Below are 14,412 nucleotides of genomic sequence, written 5' to 3' on the forward strand. Positions count from 1 at the left end.
CCACTGACTTCCATGGTATTTCTTTTTCTTCTGTACTATGGAAGTCAATGGGGACCAGAAACTGTTTGATTACCAACATCCTTCAAAATATCTTCTTTTGTGTTCAGCAGAATAAAGAAATTCATACAGGTTTAGAACTTGAGGGTGAGTAAATGATGACACAATTTGTTGGGTGAACTGTCCCTTTAATTTGTGTTTTGTGATGTCTGTGCGTCCTTTCAAAGTAACAAACAACCGCTGTTCACATTCAAAAGAGAACGACACATCAGATTTCATCTCACTACTATGTAGTGCTTTATTTCACAGACAAAAAAAAGAACACTGTATGGGCGTGACAGACTAATTTTATCCTCTTCCCAAAATATAATATTTTTTCGTACCCAGAGGACGCCTCTGAGGTGTGAGAAAACACTGTATGTGATAAATAACGTCTTTGGTGACATAGATACATAAATGCAAACATAAATACATGAACTTAAATATCAAACCTAATAATGTAATTCACAAAAGATTGTGTACATGATACTGACCTCATCCTAACTCAGTGTGCTAACGCCCTTTAAAATACATTCATACAGATCCTGCTCAAATCCATAACACAAAACTCACAAATCTGAAGTTCAAGTGACAAACATAGAAACATGCTTCTGCTTTAAAGTGCTTTGCGTGGTAGCAACAACACAACTGACCTATAGTATCGACTAAAACATTTATGCTCATGGTCAGGATGACGTTCACACTCACACACACACATCTTTAAAAGTCACAGATTCATAACGTTCTTTGTGTTCCTTCATCATGAAGACAGTTTGTGCCCAGTGTGAAAGTTAATGCTTGTGTTATTCTTAATGAACCAAGTAAGGCTTTAAAGGGGGGTAAAGGTTATGAAAACACGCAATGCATGGGGGCAGCACACAAAAACACACACGTACAAAGAACGATCAGGGCCAGATACTGACGCACTTGCTCCGTTCCAACCCATGTCACCAAGACGGTCACAACAACTCTTCCGACAATAAATAAATAGATAGTTAAATAGTCAAAACAAAGGAATGTGATCAATATATAAGACAACATGAGGCTCTTCCTGTGCATGTACACAAAAAGTACAGATTAACCAGGCCTTCAGCAGTTTAAAAGCCTTTTAATGATCAGTCACGAGACATTAATCAGATCGATTACAGCAGAGAGAATGGTGTCGGATATATAGAGAGCCTTTGAGAATATTAGCGCCAAAGCACCAGCGATCGCTACTACTTCCTATGATCATCATTAGAATCAGCCATGACAAAGAGAAAGACTTTTACAGTTATCAACACCAACAAATCCAATTGAAAGTCAAGCCTGTTTGAAGATAAAAGATCACTGAATAACAGTATAGTGTGAATGCACAGAAAGGTATCAAGTAAATTCAGGTTTTTTGGTCGGTTCTCTGCCTTTCTGGAGCGATTTGAAAGCAAGTTGTCCTATAACATACAGCACAAAGTGGGAAACCTAATGCTTTCTGAGAGTTTGGCCCTGGCTGGACACCCTGTAGAAATTGAGTTTTTGATGTTTAAATAGGATTTTTAGGATTACTTCTGCTATTTTAATCCTCAGACATGCACTTTGATGTCTCACAGCATTCCCCCCAACATCCACAGACCCCCCCAAAAGCCAGGAAAAGTTTCTAGAAGTTTTAAATCGCTTGGTTTTTACGGCTACTTTTCCTATGTCTGCTGGGTATTTTTGGTGTGTGTATCCACCCACGTATTCAGACATGATTATTATAACAAAAGGGAATTCTTAAAATACATGACACGGATGGAGAGTGTTTTTGGAAGGCCATGTTCCCGAAAGACTTTGGCACGCTCGCGCCTCACATTTTGGTAGAACTAGAATCTTTAATTAGAGTTACAAGAATGAGCTTGTGAACTGCTTAAATGCGCCAGTCAGTGTGTGTTGAGGATATTTTTGAGGGCATTTATGATATTAAGAATTGTGCCATTCTCTAAGAATGCTTTTTTGTCCATACAATGCAAGTCAATGGGGTCCAAACCCAACATTGAACACTTTGACTTGCATTGTATGGACAAAAGCGAGACTTCTCCTGTGTGTTGCACAGAATAAAAAAGTCATACAGGTTCGGAACGACGTGAGGGTAAGTAAATTATGACTTTTCTTCGGCAATCAAGATGGGAGAAATGGTTTTCATATAGCCCTTCTTCTAGTTTTGTCCTCTGTTATGGAGCTGTAACCTTGGTTATGGGTATTTAAGGGTGAATTATAGCCATCATTTAAGAATGCTCTGAAAAGTCTTGCTTCTGTTTATGAAATGTGGCAAAGCCCAGCAGGATTCTGACAGACTGTTAACTGAGACCTTGGGGATTATAACTTATTCTCGTGACTTTATAAATCACGTGAAGTGTAATATTCCAGGCGCCAGACCACAAAGTGCATGGAAAGGCAACAATGTGTTAATCCGGATTCAGCGGCGATTGCTACTGTATTGTTTGCGGGTTCAATTAAGAGACCACTGTGTTTGTAAATTCACAATTCGCCATTGTTTAAAACCCAAGATTTAAACCCAAACTTGCCAGGAACTATTCATGTGAGAAGGTATCAGGTGGAGGTCTTAAACAAGCTCCGAAGCCATCAGAGAAAGTCTGCTTTCTTCTTAAAAGTGCATTGGAGACACGAGGTGGGTGAGTTCAGAGTCTTTTCGAACACACGGCCCTCAGACTGACAGAAATCCGATCGCACACCTTGTTGAAATCCACATTAAAGGCTCAGCTGGTTTGATCAGTGGTGTAGAAGTTAACAGCATTAGATGAATCTGGATGCAATGCGGCATAACCCGGAATAATCTCTTATGTGAAGATTTAATAAGATGACAATATCAAAATAAAGAATCTGTTTGAGTACCGTAAAATGAGAGGCCAGAGTCAAAGTGTTTCAGAGGCACAGAGTTCAAAAGTTGCCATCAAGAAACAAGCGGTTCTTTCTGTCCAAAAAGGCACAGTATACACTCCAGAAAACCAAGGCAGAGAGCAGGAAAGAGTACTACAGCAGTATCGCAATAAAATAGATAAACACCAGGACAGATACATGTAACGCTGTTTTCTTGGTCTTAGTTTTGGCCGGACGTCCCCCTAGACTCATCCGTAGCTGTGTGGACTGTGCGGGTTAATGGGGGAGTCTTCCCGTCCGCTTTGGCCGACTAGCTGGTAGAGGCGGTGACTGAGGTTTTGTACCTGGCAGGTACCGAGGACGCATCCGACGCGCATCAGCTGGCCGTGGCGATGGTTGTGGTGGCCTCGCGAGTGCGTGTTACGACGACCTCTCTGCCTAGGGTTTTCACCCGTCTTGCCGGACTCTCCTGCTTTTGGCTGACCAACGTGGAGTGTGTTTCCTGTTGGGTCTGGAGGTGGTGGTCTGGAGAGGATGGCCCTCCACAGAATGGTGCGGTCGATGGAGACGCCATGGTCCGTGTTTGGCCGTTCGGTAACATCTGGAGAGATGGGGTCTTCCTGTTTTAGCTCATGGAGTCTTGTCATGAAGTCCAACCTGCAACGAGACAGAAATGGGACATATAAATATTGCACTTGAACAGGAATTTAAATGTTATTTTATAACACTTTGGAATACTTGATTCTGATTAGTCAATCTGAATCATATTGCTCCAAAATAAAATTGATTTGGATATTATAGTATAAAACTGTAAAATAAAATTTAAAAGGCACATTTCATGGTGGAATTAGGTTTATGCAACTATTTATTGCACATAAAAGGCTTGATCCAACATTAAGCATCATTTACTGCTGATACTAAATGTGCAGTTTGGTCAACCGTGCACACATTTACTGCAACCACACTTCTGAATAAGTCAACTGCTCACTGTTCAAAAAGGGTATGACTCTTTGGGACACAACGTACGGTAAACACATTAGATTTACTCCGGTTTCCCTGTAATGGCCGAGGCCATCTGCCCTCTGTTTGATTATCACATTGGACACTGAAGCCTTTGGTTTTTGCACAGGCCACTAATTCAGGTCTTGCTCTTAGAATTATCAAGCAGCAGTTGGCAGCTCATGGCAGGTGCACGCTAAGAGGGTGGCAAATTTAAGCCTCGTGATTTGTAAAGACCCCTGAATTTTGTACTTTTTCCAAATGATCTTAAAAAAGCTGGGAAAGCATGTTAAAAGAGCAACCCATTTACACAAAAACACTAAAGCTGAAATTTGAGAAATGACAGGGTGTATTGTTAGGTTGGACCACACCATCTAATCTCACGGTGTCATACTAAACTTAGCGAAAAGGTCTGCTGAGTAATGCTGACTTTGCCACAGACATGTGTTAGGAATTTTTGCTTGCACGTTCTTGAAAACTTAAAAACTCAACTTTCCAGAATGATCATCTTTTGACTTTTTTTGAAAATAGGGAATTTTCCAACTCCCCTAGAGTTAAACAGTTGAATTTGACCATTTTCGAATCCATTCAGCCGATCTCCGAGCACTTTTAGCATAGCTTAGTATAGATCAATGAATCTGATTAGACCGTTAGCATCTCACTCAAAAAAATGGGTAATGATATTACGCAGCGCCTGAAAATAGGCTAACTTTTTTTTTTGAGCGAGATGCTAACGGTCTAATCAGATTCAATGATCTATGCTAAGCTATGCTAAAAGTGCTACCGGCAGACCCGGAGATCGGCTGAATGGATTCGAAAACAGTAAAATTAAACCGTTTAACTCTAGGGGAGTTGGAAAATGATCCTTTTTTCAAAAAAAGTGTACCGTTCCTTTAATAATTAGGCCTATTTATTATTTATTTGGTATTATATTTTAAATTATTCTTAGTATAATATAAATATATAAAAAAATACATATATAATATCCTTATATTATTTATTACGGTGACACATTGCTGCCACATACATATTATTTTTTCCACTCAATTATGTCATAATAACGAGATCTTATGTCGTTTTAATGACATCTTTTCTCGTAATAACGAGATCTTATGTCGTAATATACAGGCATATTTTGTACACATCACTGTACAACACATGTCCTTATTAGGAAAAAATATATGTCGTTTTAACGAGAAAAATATGTCGTTTTAACGACATAAGATCTCGTTATTACGAGAAAATTGTTGTTTTTACGACATAACATCTCGTTATTACGAGAAAAGATGTCATTAAAACGACATATCTCGTTATTACGAGAAAAGATGTCGTTAAAACGACACAACATCTCGTTATTACGACAAAATTGAGTGGAAAAAAATCATATGTATGTGGCAGCAATGCGTCACCGTCATTTATTTATCTTTTCTTTCCTCAGAAAGATTACTTGCTCAGTGTGCAAACTATGCAGCCGGCTAGATTTTTCCTTTGCATTTTGGTCAACCAAAATACCACATCTAAAATAGAATGATTATCTGCCCAAAGCGGCTTGTATGAATAGTAATTTCACCCCTGTTTTAATGTAATTCCACTGGTCTAATATGTTATGCTGTATTTCAATTTTTGCGAATTCAGCAACTCCACACATCCACAAGTCTCCACAACTCTGAAAACTTCATCTCAGCAGCTTCACATGATCAAAGCTAAGTGCTAAGAATCGGTTTCTCTTTGAGCTTGATCCAACTATGACTTTTAGATGCTTAAGCAGAGATAAGCTGCCCGTAGACTTCATCCATTCCGCCCTTTGACCTTCTCTGAGGCTTCATTATCACACTTCCATATTTCTCAAATCCTTTAAAATGTCTGCTTGACCACCCTGTCTCATGGCTCGTCCTAAATGTGCCATCAGCAAAACTCACTCGCTAGGGAGGTTGCCTGGACGTTGGCCAAAGAGATTTAGATGTGGAGTAAGTTGTTTCTAGTAATGTCCTGTTTATCCATCCTATTGTGATCCATCTGTTATACTGTGAATAAACTTGATAAGGGCAGCCACTTCACATATAATTGAACAGACGTGCTAATTAAAAATCTCACCTGGCGACATTTAACCACCAGACCACAATGAAATAGGATCTGTGATTCTGGGGTATTTCTACTCTGAGCATAGTGTTCAGCCAGGAAAATTAGCACCTGCCCCTCGAAATTCAACCCATCTTGGGATAAAGGTGGTAATCATGTTTTGCAGAAACTCTGTTTGCAATGCGCTGAAAAGATCAGGCACTCCCAGAAACCAGAGGAGCAGTCGAGTCTTGTGTCAAATAAAAGTTGAGGCTCTATCAAATGAGCAATCGACCTGGTTAGTCTTTGCTGGTGGACTTTGTGTCTGAGTGATTTAATCTTTTGAAATGCAACATGCCCGTTGCTGCACACCTCTTGTCGGGCCTGGTACTGGCGGACTGCCACGAAAACCTGATGCCTTTGTGGGAAAACAAGGAGATCTGATGTTTGATTGTGATTGTGATCCTCCACTGAGAGAGGCAGGTCAGATGTCTCCAGACCAGATCAATCCAGTATTATTGTTGGTTCTTGCCGTAAGGCTGGGATTTTTGCACCTCTCTGAAACTGGTCATGGCTGTTTGTGAATTGGTCATCAGCTGGTTACATTTAGCTGGACAGAAAAAAAGTCATTACAGTACCTGTGCTCTTTTATGGGAAAAGTGACCATGACCTTCTCAAGTGACCAAGTGACCTTCTCGAATTACTATGCGATGTTTGTTCCATTCAAACCATAATGACATAATATAATAATGCACATAATATGAATGTTTTGCTCAGAAACAGTAGGATGAAAACAAATACTCAGTATTGTAGGGGACCTGCAATGTCAATAGGCTGTCAAATATTTTTGTAATATTATTTAATAATGTGCGTATACGCTACATACACCACTCTGATAATCTACATTCAGTAAATGTGGGTGGGGAGGTTGGCGACAGATAAAACTGAAATAGAAATTCCTTTGAAATAGATTGAAATTCCCTTTAAATAAAAATGTTTAGACAGCTAATTAAATTACCAATTCTATGTTAGTTCATGAAACCAGGGAAAGTTGAAGGAAAATGAACCTTGCATGCTCCAGGCATCCATATAATACTTGGATATTGATTGGACGGCACTTTAAGGCTCTTCTGCATAGCAATAGTGAAACTCAAAAAAGTGAAAGTGATTTAAGTCTGTTAATGGTTAGCGTGTGGGGTTGACTAGGGGCTTTTTAAGTCCTCCCTCCTCTTGTGTGTTTGTTTTTATGTTTTTTATGGTTTCTGTTCAGAGTGGAAACATGCCGCATGAGGATGAGGAGAAAGGATTTCAGGTCTTAGTTTCTAATCCACAACGGAATTCTGCCTGACGGATGAGTTTTCCCTCTCGCCTCTAACAATAATGACCAAGCGGCGTGGTGTAAAATGCTAATGTTTATGTTGTAAACGGAGGACTGCATAACTCAAGTCCAAACATGACCGACCCAGTTTCCCATTGAGTGTGAACCAACGTATCATAGACATCACGTTTCCACTTGAGTGAGCTTTAGGACTTGTTTCCTCCAGCATTGACAATTGGAAGTCAATATGTAGTTTAATATGACAACCAAACAGCATTTTACTTAATTGACAGTAGAAGAACATTGCTTTTTCTGATGCCCAACATAACACACAGTAACCTCGACTTCCTTAAATTTATAGCTTTTCAAATGTCCCATATTTCAGTGAATTACCTCTTCTGAAGAGCATATCCTCTTCAGTCATGGAACGCAGATGATACACTCTTAAAAATAAAGGTTCTTTATCTTCCATGAAGAACCTTCATGGAAGCTTTCCAATGCACAAAGGTTCTTTATAGTGTAAATTCAGATTATTGAAATGTTCTTCACAATTAGACAAAAATGGTTCTTTTTAGAACTGATCTCAGAAAGGTTCTTTTGGGGAACCTAAAATGGTTGTTCTATATTGCTTTGAAAACCAAAAAAAAAAAAATTGACCGCTCCAGACACATCGGTGTGCCTGCAATCTTGGAACGGTCAACGTGCAGAAATGGCATAACCTGTTTTTATATGCATTAACTCGATATTGCAAGTTTTTACTTTTACTCTGGTACCTTTTTAATGTTGTGACGCCTTCGTCTTGTGTTAGTTTAGCAAAATCATCTACTGAAGTCTATTGCAGATCGATATTCATAGTATGGTTGAAGATGCTCTCAAATATTCACAGACCGGCATTGACTGTTCCAATATGGCGGACGGCTTACGTATAGCGTATATATCGTATATATATCTAGGGTGAAACTACCTTTTGGAACCTTTAGTGTACTGCAAATATACCCCACCATAGTGAAGCGATCCGATTTCCAACTGCTGTGTCAAAAAAATCTACTTTCCACTTGTCTCTTGGCTCCTGTCTCCGCATTTTCTCCCAGAAACGAAACCTTGAGATATTATGTAACAGAGAAAACTATAGGCTATGTGTGCGTAGCTTTTTTCAGAGACCAAAATCATGTTTAAACCACCAGAACGGGCTTCACTAACCGCCATGTTTGATTCAGGGACAGCATGTCACAGCATGTTAAACAATAAAAATCCCTGACTGATATTGCAAAGGTTGCTGTACGTTCTCTGTACAATAAAGGACGTAGAGTTCTCTGAGATGAGACAAAGAACTGAGAGGGAGAGATATTGAAAGGTCAGAGATGAGATAGGGACTTCTTTTACGATGCTTTTATTAGGCTTCTTGGAGATTTGAAGCCCCCGGCCACTTTCATTGCATGCAGAAGAGCAGTGTGAACATCCTACTAAACATCTCATATGGGTTTGGAATGACATGAGGGTGAATAAATGATGACAGAATTTTCTCTTTAAAGACACCTGACATAATTGCAGTAATCAGAAACTGTCTGACACCACAGTATTATCAGCTGTTTATTGTCGCTTTGTAACTGTAAATCGACTAGTCAGACGTCTGTGACTCAGTATCAGTCCTCACCATTGCATAGACCAGCAGAAAAGCAGGAATGCATGCGCCACAATTATACTGTAAATACTGTATGTCAAGGACAAATACAGTCCTTCTCTTGACATTATGGTTTGTCATGTGACAGTATTGGGTGGGAAAGAGTGACACAAGATATTAATGAGCTGCTATGAAAAAAAAATTCTGGGAAAAAACTACCCATTAAATTTTGTCATTCAGACAGAGAGGGATACAATATTCTATTACAGCTTTTCAAAGCCTTAAGTATCAGTTTTTGTTTGTGTGTTCCTACAAGATGAGGAGAATTCATAGCACAGTATGCAGGTGTCAGCCAGAAGAGGGCACACAGACACTCAAACTTTGCAATTCATTCCTTTTGTCTGCCGTCATCAGTCATCAGCCAGAAATAATGAGTTGACAAAGCATGTCATAGCTTTAATACATTTAAATTGCGCTTTTCAAGAATAACTACCCTAATATCTCATTTCAGAGATTTGCTGCCAATCAAATGTGCATTCGGAAAAAAAAAATCATACTACCATTAAAAAAACTACCATTTTGTCAGATTTGTTGAGGAATTATACTCTATTTCCTACACTCTTCAGTCAGGCTGTTTCTTATTCGCCTAACCTCAGAAATGATACAAATGTTTATCACCGCTCAAAGAAAAACCCATTGTACATTAATTTGTGTCGCTTCTGAAAGCATGGCGGTCACAAAGTATTCTGTTAATCACACGATGAGCACAAATTGACTAACGGCTTGTTCTGTCAGGGTAGGAGCCAAAAATTGTATGATGCAATGACTTTCGCTGCTTACATTATATGGAAAAGGGCACTGTCTTATTATCTGAACCCTTTTAATCTAGGTATTTACTCTTTGAAAACAAACTTTTCTAAAAAAAGGTTGATTCAAGGTGTTTTATTCCTGGTCACAGACGGGAAATACCATAGTTAAAACGTTCCACAATAAGATATAACAAAAATTTGGAAACTTAAAAAAAAAAAAAATTCTTGTCATCAGGCAATTGTGGGGAAAAGGAAATGAAAATCCGATAATAAATACACAATGTGATAGTCAGTTCCTTATCCAAAATGAGGTTTTGGGCTTCCCCAATGGTCACACATTCGACTGCTCAAATTTTATGTCTTGTGGGCATGATTTATATAATCATTAAAAATATATTAACAATAGACCCTTTAAGATTTTGTTTCATGCTTGTACTGATAGAGCTTTGACACAGCCGTCATCTTTCAGGCACAAACTGGAATGAATTAAACAGTGACTCATGTGACTCTTACATCAGCATTCAATGTGCATATAGTTACTGTTATGCAAACTTTGTATATGAGAATGTATATGAACTTCTTATCTGTAGGCTATATTTATAAACGACTAGTAAAGTGTTACTGTAAAAGTTTGCTTTAGGAAGAGGCATGCGGCCAACTAGGTTGATGAATGAATTGTGGGATGCGTGCGTTTATACAGTCACGTCTACCATCCTAACTGACCTTGTTCACTGCTACCATTATCTCTCGCGACACAACATCCTCTCTTTGTGTAATAAACTCGTTTTGTGTATAATACAGCCCTGGTGACAACCTACTTCGCAATATTTCGGAAACTTTTGTGCCTTTCAACGGGTGTTTAACTTTTGAAAGAAGAAAAGATTGGATTTGCGCTTTCGACTCGGTTCTTTTGAACAAACCGTTTTAAAGACTCGTCGAATAAAGCCGTTTCTTGCTGCTGTTAATGCGTTTTATTGTAATGTTATGTATCTTATTTAGTTGATAAAAAACATAAAGTCCTTAATATAATTTACATTTATAAGAAATAATACTGAAATAAATATACATTTCTTGCTTGAAAAAAAAAGTTTTTTGCCCATTTTAATAAAATGCTATTTATCAAAGCCAACTCCGTTTGTATTTGTAAAATGTATGCGATTCGGAAAGCAAAGAAACGTGCATTTTCAGACATTTTTTTGCTTTAAAATCAGTGATTTACTGACAAATCGTTCAGACCGGTTTTGTAAACCGGTTCAGCGGATTCATTAAAAAAAGATTCGACTCAAAAGAACGATTCCTCCAATAGACATCGCAACCGTTTATTCATCCCTCAGAGCTTGGTTAGATTACTTCACCACAAAAACACATTTAGGCAAACTACCTACCTGCTATATTACATAATGAACATCCAAATCATACGTTAAATGGACCGTACAACAAATCTGAGACAATTAAAAGGCGGATTCCTACCTGTTTCTCACCGGTAGCGCCAGCAGTTGTGAGGAGAGCAGGCTGATGCAATACACAAAAACCGGGAAAAGTGCCCTCATCGTGGCCGAATATGTTCTCACGCCCCCTTGGTCAGGAGGGGGCTTCCAATGCACCTGGTCAGTAGGCTATTGAATTTCCAGCTACTGAAACTTCCAAGTTAGACCAAAATCCCAACTCCAAGGAACTGTGGTGTTTCAACTGTTCATAAAATGAAGAGAAGGAAAATGTTAATGAATGCCTATTAGAGCCACAGATTAATAACTTGCTGTGCATGAAATAGGCTACTACTGGTACTGGTAAAACAATTATGTGATTAAATATTATATACAAAAATAGAGTGCTGCAAAGAGTCCATCAGCTCTAATTAGTTAATTACAACCTACACCTTTCCATTATTCCCTTTTTAAATAGCCAACATTCTGAGTATGTTATTTTTGTATACTAGTACATCACACAAATAAACTTTACTGACCTTTATCTCAGGTTAAGATCTGGTGCCACGCGCAAAAGTTGTCTTGAGAATTTTCCCACGGGTGCGCACGCGCTCGCCAAGATCAAGCTCTCGTGAAGTCTGAGGTTCAGCTGTCATTGACGCGTTTAAATATGGACTGGGCGGGACTACAGTGCGATTTTTCAAAGGTGTGTCGGATCCCTTATTCACACTGGAGCGTGCAGCTACTCTGAGTCATTGTTATATATGGGCAAACTTGATTGGTGTCAAATGCAGTCATTACTTTCAACGTTACTTGCTTTATACTGCATTTTTAGGGCTGCTCATTGATAGGCAAAAAAATTATAGTTATCTTTCTGAGATAAGCAATATAGTTTTTGCATTGCTTGGTGACACTTCCCTTCCACATTATGATGATCAAAAACAAAATGCAACCCTTTAAATGGTAACAGTAACTGAATTTACAAGAACTTTTCACCTCACCTACCAATTCATGAACATTCTCACTAAACCCCTTCCCTTGTGTTTATCTCGAAGCATTGGGGTGAGTGTGCAGAGGGGATAAGGATGCTAGAGACCGGTTGACTTCCCCAGAAATTCAGGAGGGCAGGACGCACCCTCGCATGTTACTAATCAATGTGCATTTTAGTGATAATTGATTGGAAAGACATTCTCTTCCAATTGTGTCACAGAAAGCAAACACTTTATTTTGCACTTTTGTTGTGAGATTATCTGCAAAGTGTTGAGACCTATATCATGATGTGTTTGGGTGGAGAATTGTACACTTGTTGTGAGTCTTTCTTTTGTTTGAATGGGGTTTAGTGCAAGTATTCTTCCGCAAGGATGAAATATGCTTATCTAATATGCATTCATTTCACAGCAATGTTTTATTATGAATAGTGAAACTGTTTTAAATGGTTATATCATGATAATAATTAGTATTTATTTACTTACTCTTTTTTTCTTTTCTTGGATCTCTTACGTCACAGTCATGGTGCAAGTTCAATGCCAGATGAGCATGTGACAAACAAACTTTGAACTTCAACTATTTGTGGTATTCTTCCTTTTTCCTTGAAAAATCAAGGTGTCACGAGCTCTTGTAGCTTCTGAATGATTTTATGTAATTTTGCCCATGTTTGAGCAGCAACCGTGCTATCAATAACACATACACATAAAAGATTTAAGATTTCATCAGCTAAGGTAAAAACTACAGTTAAAGTCAGCATGAAATGGTATTTTCTTAAAATAGTATTTTCTTCCCTATTGTGACGTATATCTAAATGAAAAATGTAGGGCGGGATTTGTTGTCCATGGGGAATTGATTGGATGGTTGTGGTTTGCTATTGGTCGATCTCATGTGAGCGTCAGGTTGCCCCGCCCTCACGCCTTCAACTATTTGTGGTATTCTTCCTTTTCCTTGAAAAGCTGTCACGAGCTCTTGTAGCTTCTGAATGATTTGATGTAATTTTGCCTATGTTTGAGCAGCAACCATGCCATCAATAACATTTAAGATTCTGTCAGGGCCACCACTATCGTCGAAGATGATTAATTGACTATTAGCATACAGTTTGGATTGGCGGTGTGGTTCTGTTCTGGGCAAGAAGTCCCTGCGCATCCATGCAGCCTAGCATGGATAAGAGCAGGGAGAGCAGCAATAACCCCCCAACAGAACAGAACCAACATAATGTATTGCAGATATCATTAATGTCGACTAAATGTACAAAATAATTTGGGAATTTAGTCTGATTCAAGGGGAATCAGAATACCAAATCCTGACTGGACGACAGGAGGAGCTGGGGATGGAGAGGGGTAAATGAGCTCTGGAGGAGCCTATGCTGTGATAGACGTCGTACTCCTATAGGTAGACGTGATCAGCTGACAGTCACGACAGCCTAACGTGACCTGCCCGAACTGACTCGATGCTTGATTTTCATCAGCTCTCTAAGGTAAACTAAAGGTTAAAGTCAGCATGAAATGGAAGTTGTATATCTGAATGAAACGGCTTCTTGAACAAGAAATAATGTAGGGCGGGACTTGACATTGTCCATGGGGAATTGATTGGACGGTTGTGGTTTGCTATTGGTCGATCTCATGTGAGCGACAGGTTGCCCCGCCCTCACGCCAGTAAACATGTCATCAGATAAGAGAGGAGACGATAGAAGAGACGATAAATATTTATAATAAATAAGGTGATATCCCATAAAAAACAAGAATTGTCCATTTTCATTTCATGGTGACACATTTCTTCTGCTTCTCCTTAGAAATGTCTCACGGATCCAGTGGGTATGGGAATATATGTCACTTATTCAGGTCAGTGTTGGACATTTATTAAAGTTTTAATGTAAATGTAAAGTAAATGCATACCACTACTTTATGTTACTGGAAAACACAGCTAAAGTGAATATACAGTAAGAACCAAGGTGACTGATTAATGCAGAGAGACCAGCGAGTTGTACGTGTCTGGGAATTAACCAGGTTGGCAAGTCCCTCCATTTACATAATCCTGGAAAATCATGTGACAACAGAACTGTGAACTGGAGCCAAATAACAGACGAGAGCAATTGGTGTCCCTCTCTGATCTCTCATCAGCTGTACGTGCCAATTAGTTTAGTAACTCACCACAGCCAACGAATCCAGTTCAAACCGTCAAGCACAAGCCGCCTATGATTAAGCTGTGCTGATTTTCCCAAAACATATGATGATGACATGGTTGCTTTCAATTGCAATAGGTGAGATTAAAAAAAGACAACATCAATACACTATACATCTTTCAAAT

General features: G+C 38.9%; 1 protein-coding gene across 1 annotated transcript; it reads right to left on the minus strand.

Moving 5' to 3' along the window:
- Positions 1–272: 272 nt before the first annotated feature.
- Positions 273–11,758, minus strand: adm2a (adrenomedullin 2a). The gene is made up of 3 exons (XM_079816370.1): positions 11,658–11,758; positions 11,165–11,383; positions 273–3,546 (listed from the first exon to the last, which is right to left on the minus strand). Exons 2-3 carry the CDS (start codon positions 11,242–11,244, stop codon positions 3,138–3,140), a joined length of 489 nt encoding a protein of 162 aa, XP_079672496.1. The 5' UTR covers positions 11,245–11,383; positions 11,658–11,758; the 3' UTR covers positions 273–3,137.
- Between the last annotated feature and the right edge of the window lie 2,654 nt (positions 11,759–14,412).

The sequence above is a fragment of the Gobio gobio genome, assembly GCF_949357685.1.
Source record: "Gobio gobio genome assembly, chromosome: 5".
NCBI classification, from domain to species: domain Eukaryota; kingdom Metazoa; phylum Chordata; class Actinopteri; order Cypriniformes; family Gobionidae; genus Gobio; species Gobio gobio.

Excerpts from the sequence above, each read along its gene's own strand:
- adm2a (XM_079816370.1), bottom strand. The coding sequence starts at position 11,244 with ATGAGGGCACTTTTCCCGGTTTTTGTGTATTGCATCAGCCTGCTCTCC. Across the intron at positions 3,547-11,164 it reads GCGCTACCGGTGAGAAACAG|GTTGGACTTCATGACAAGAC; the intron begins GTAGGAATCCGC and ends GTCTCGTTGCAG.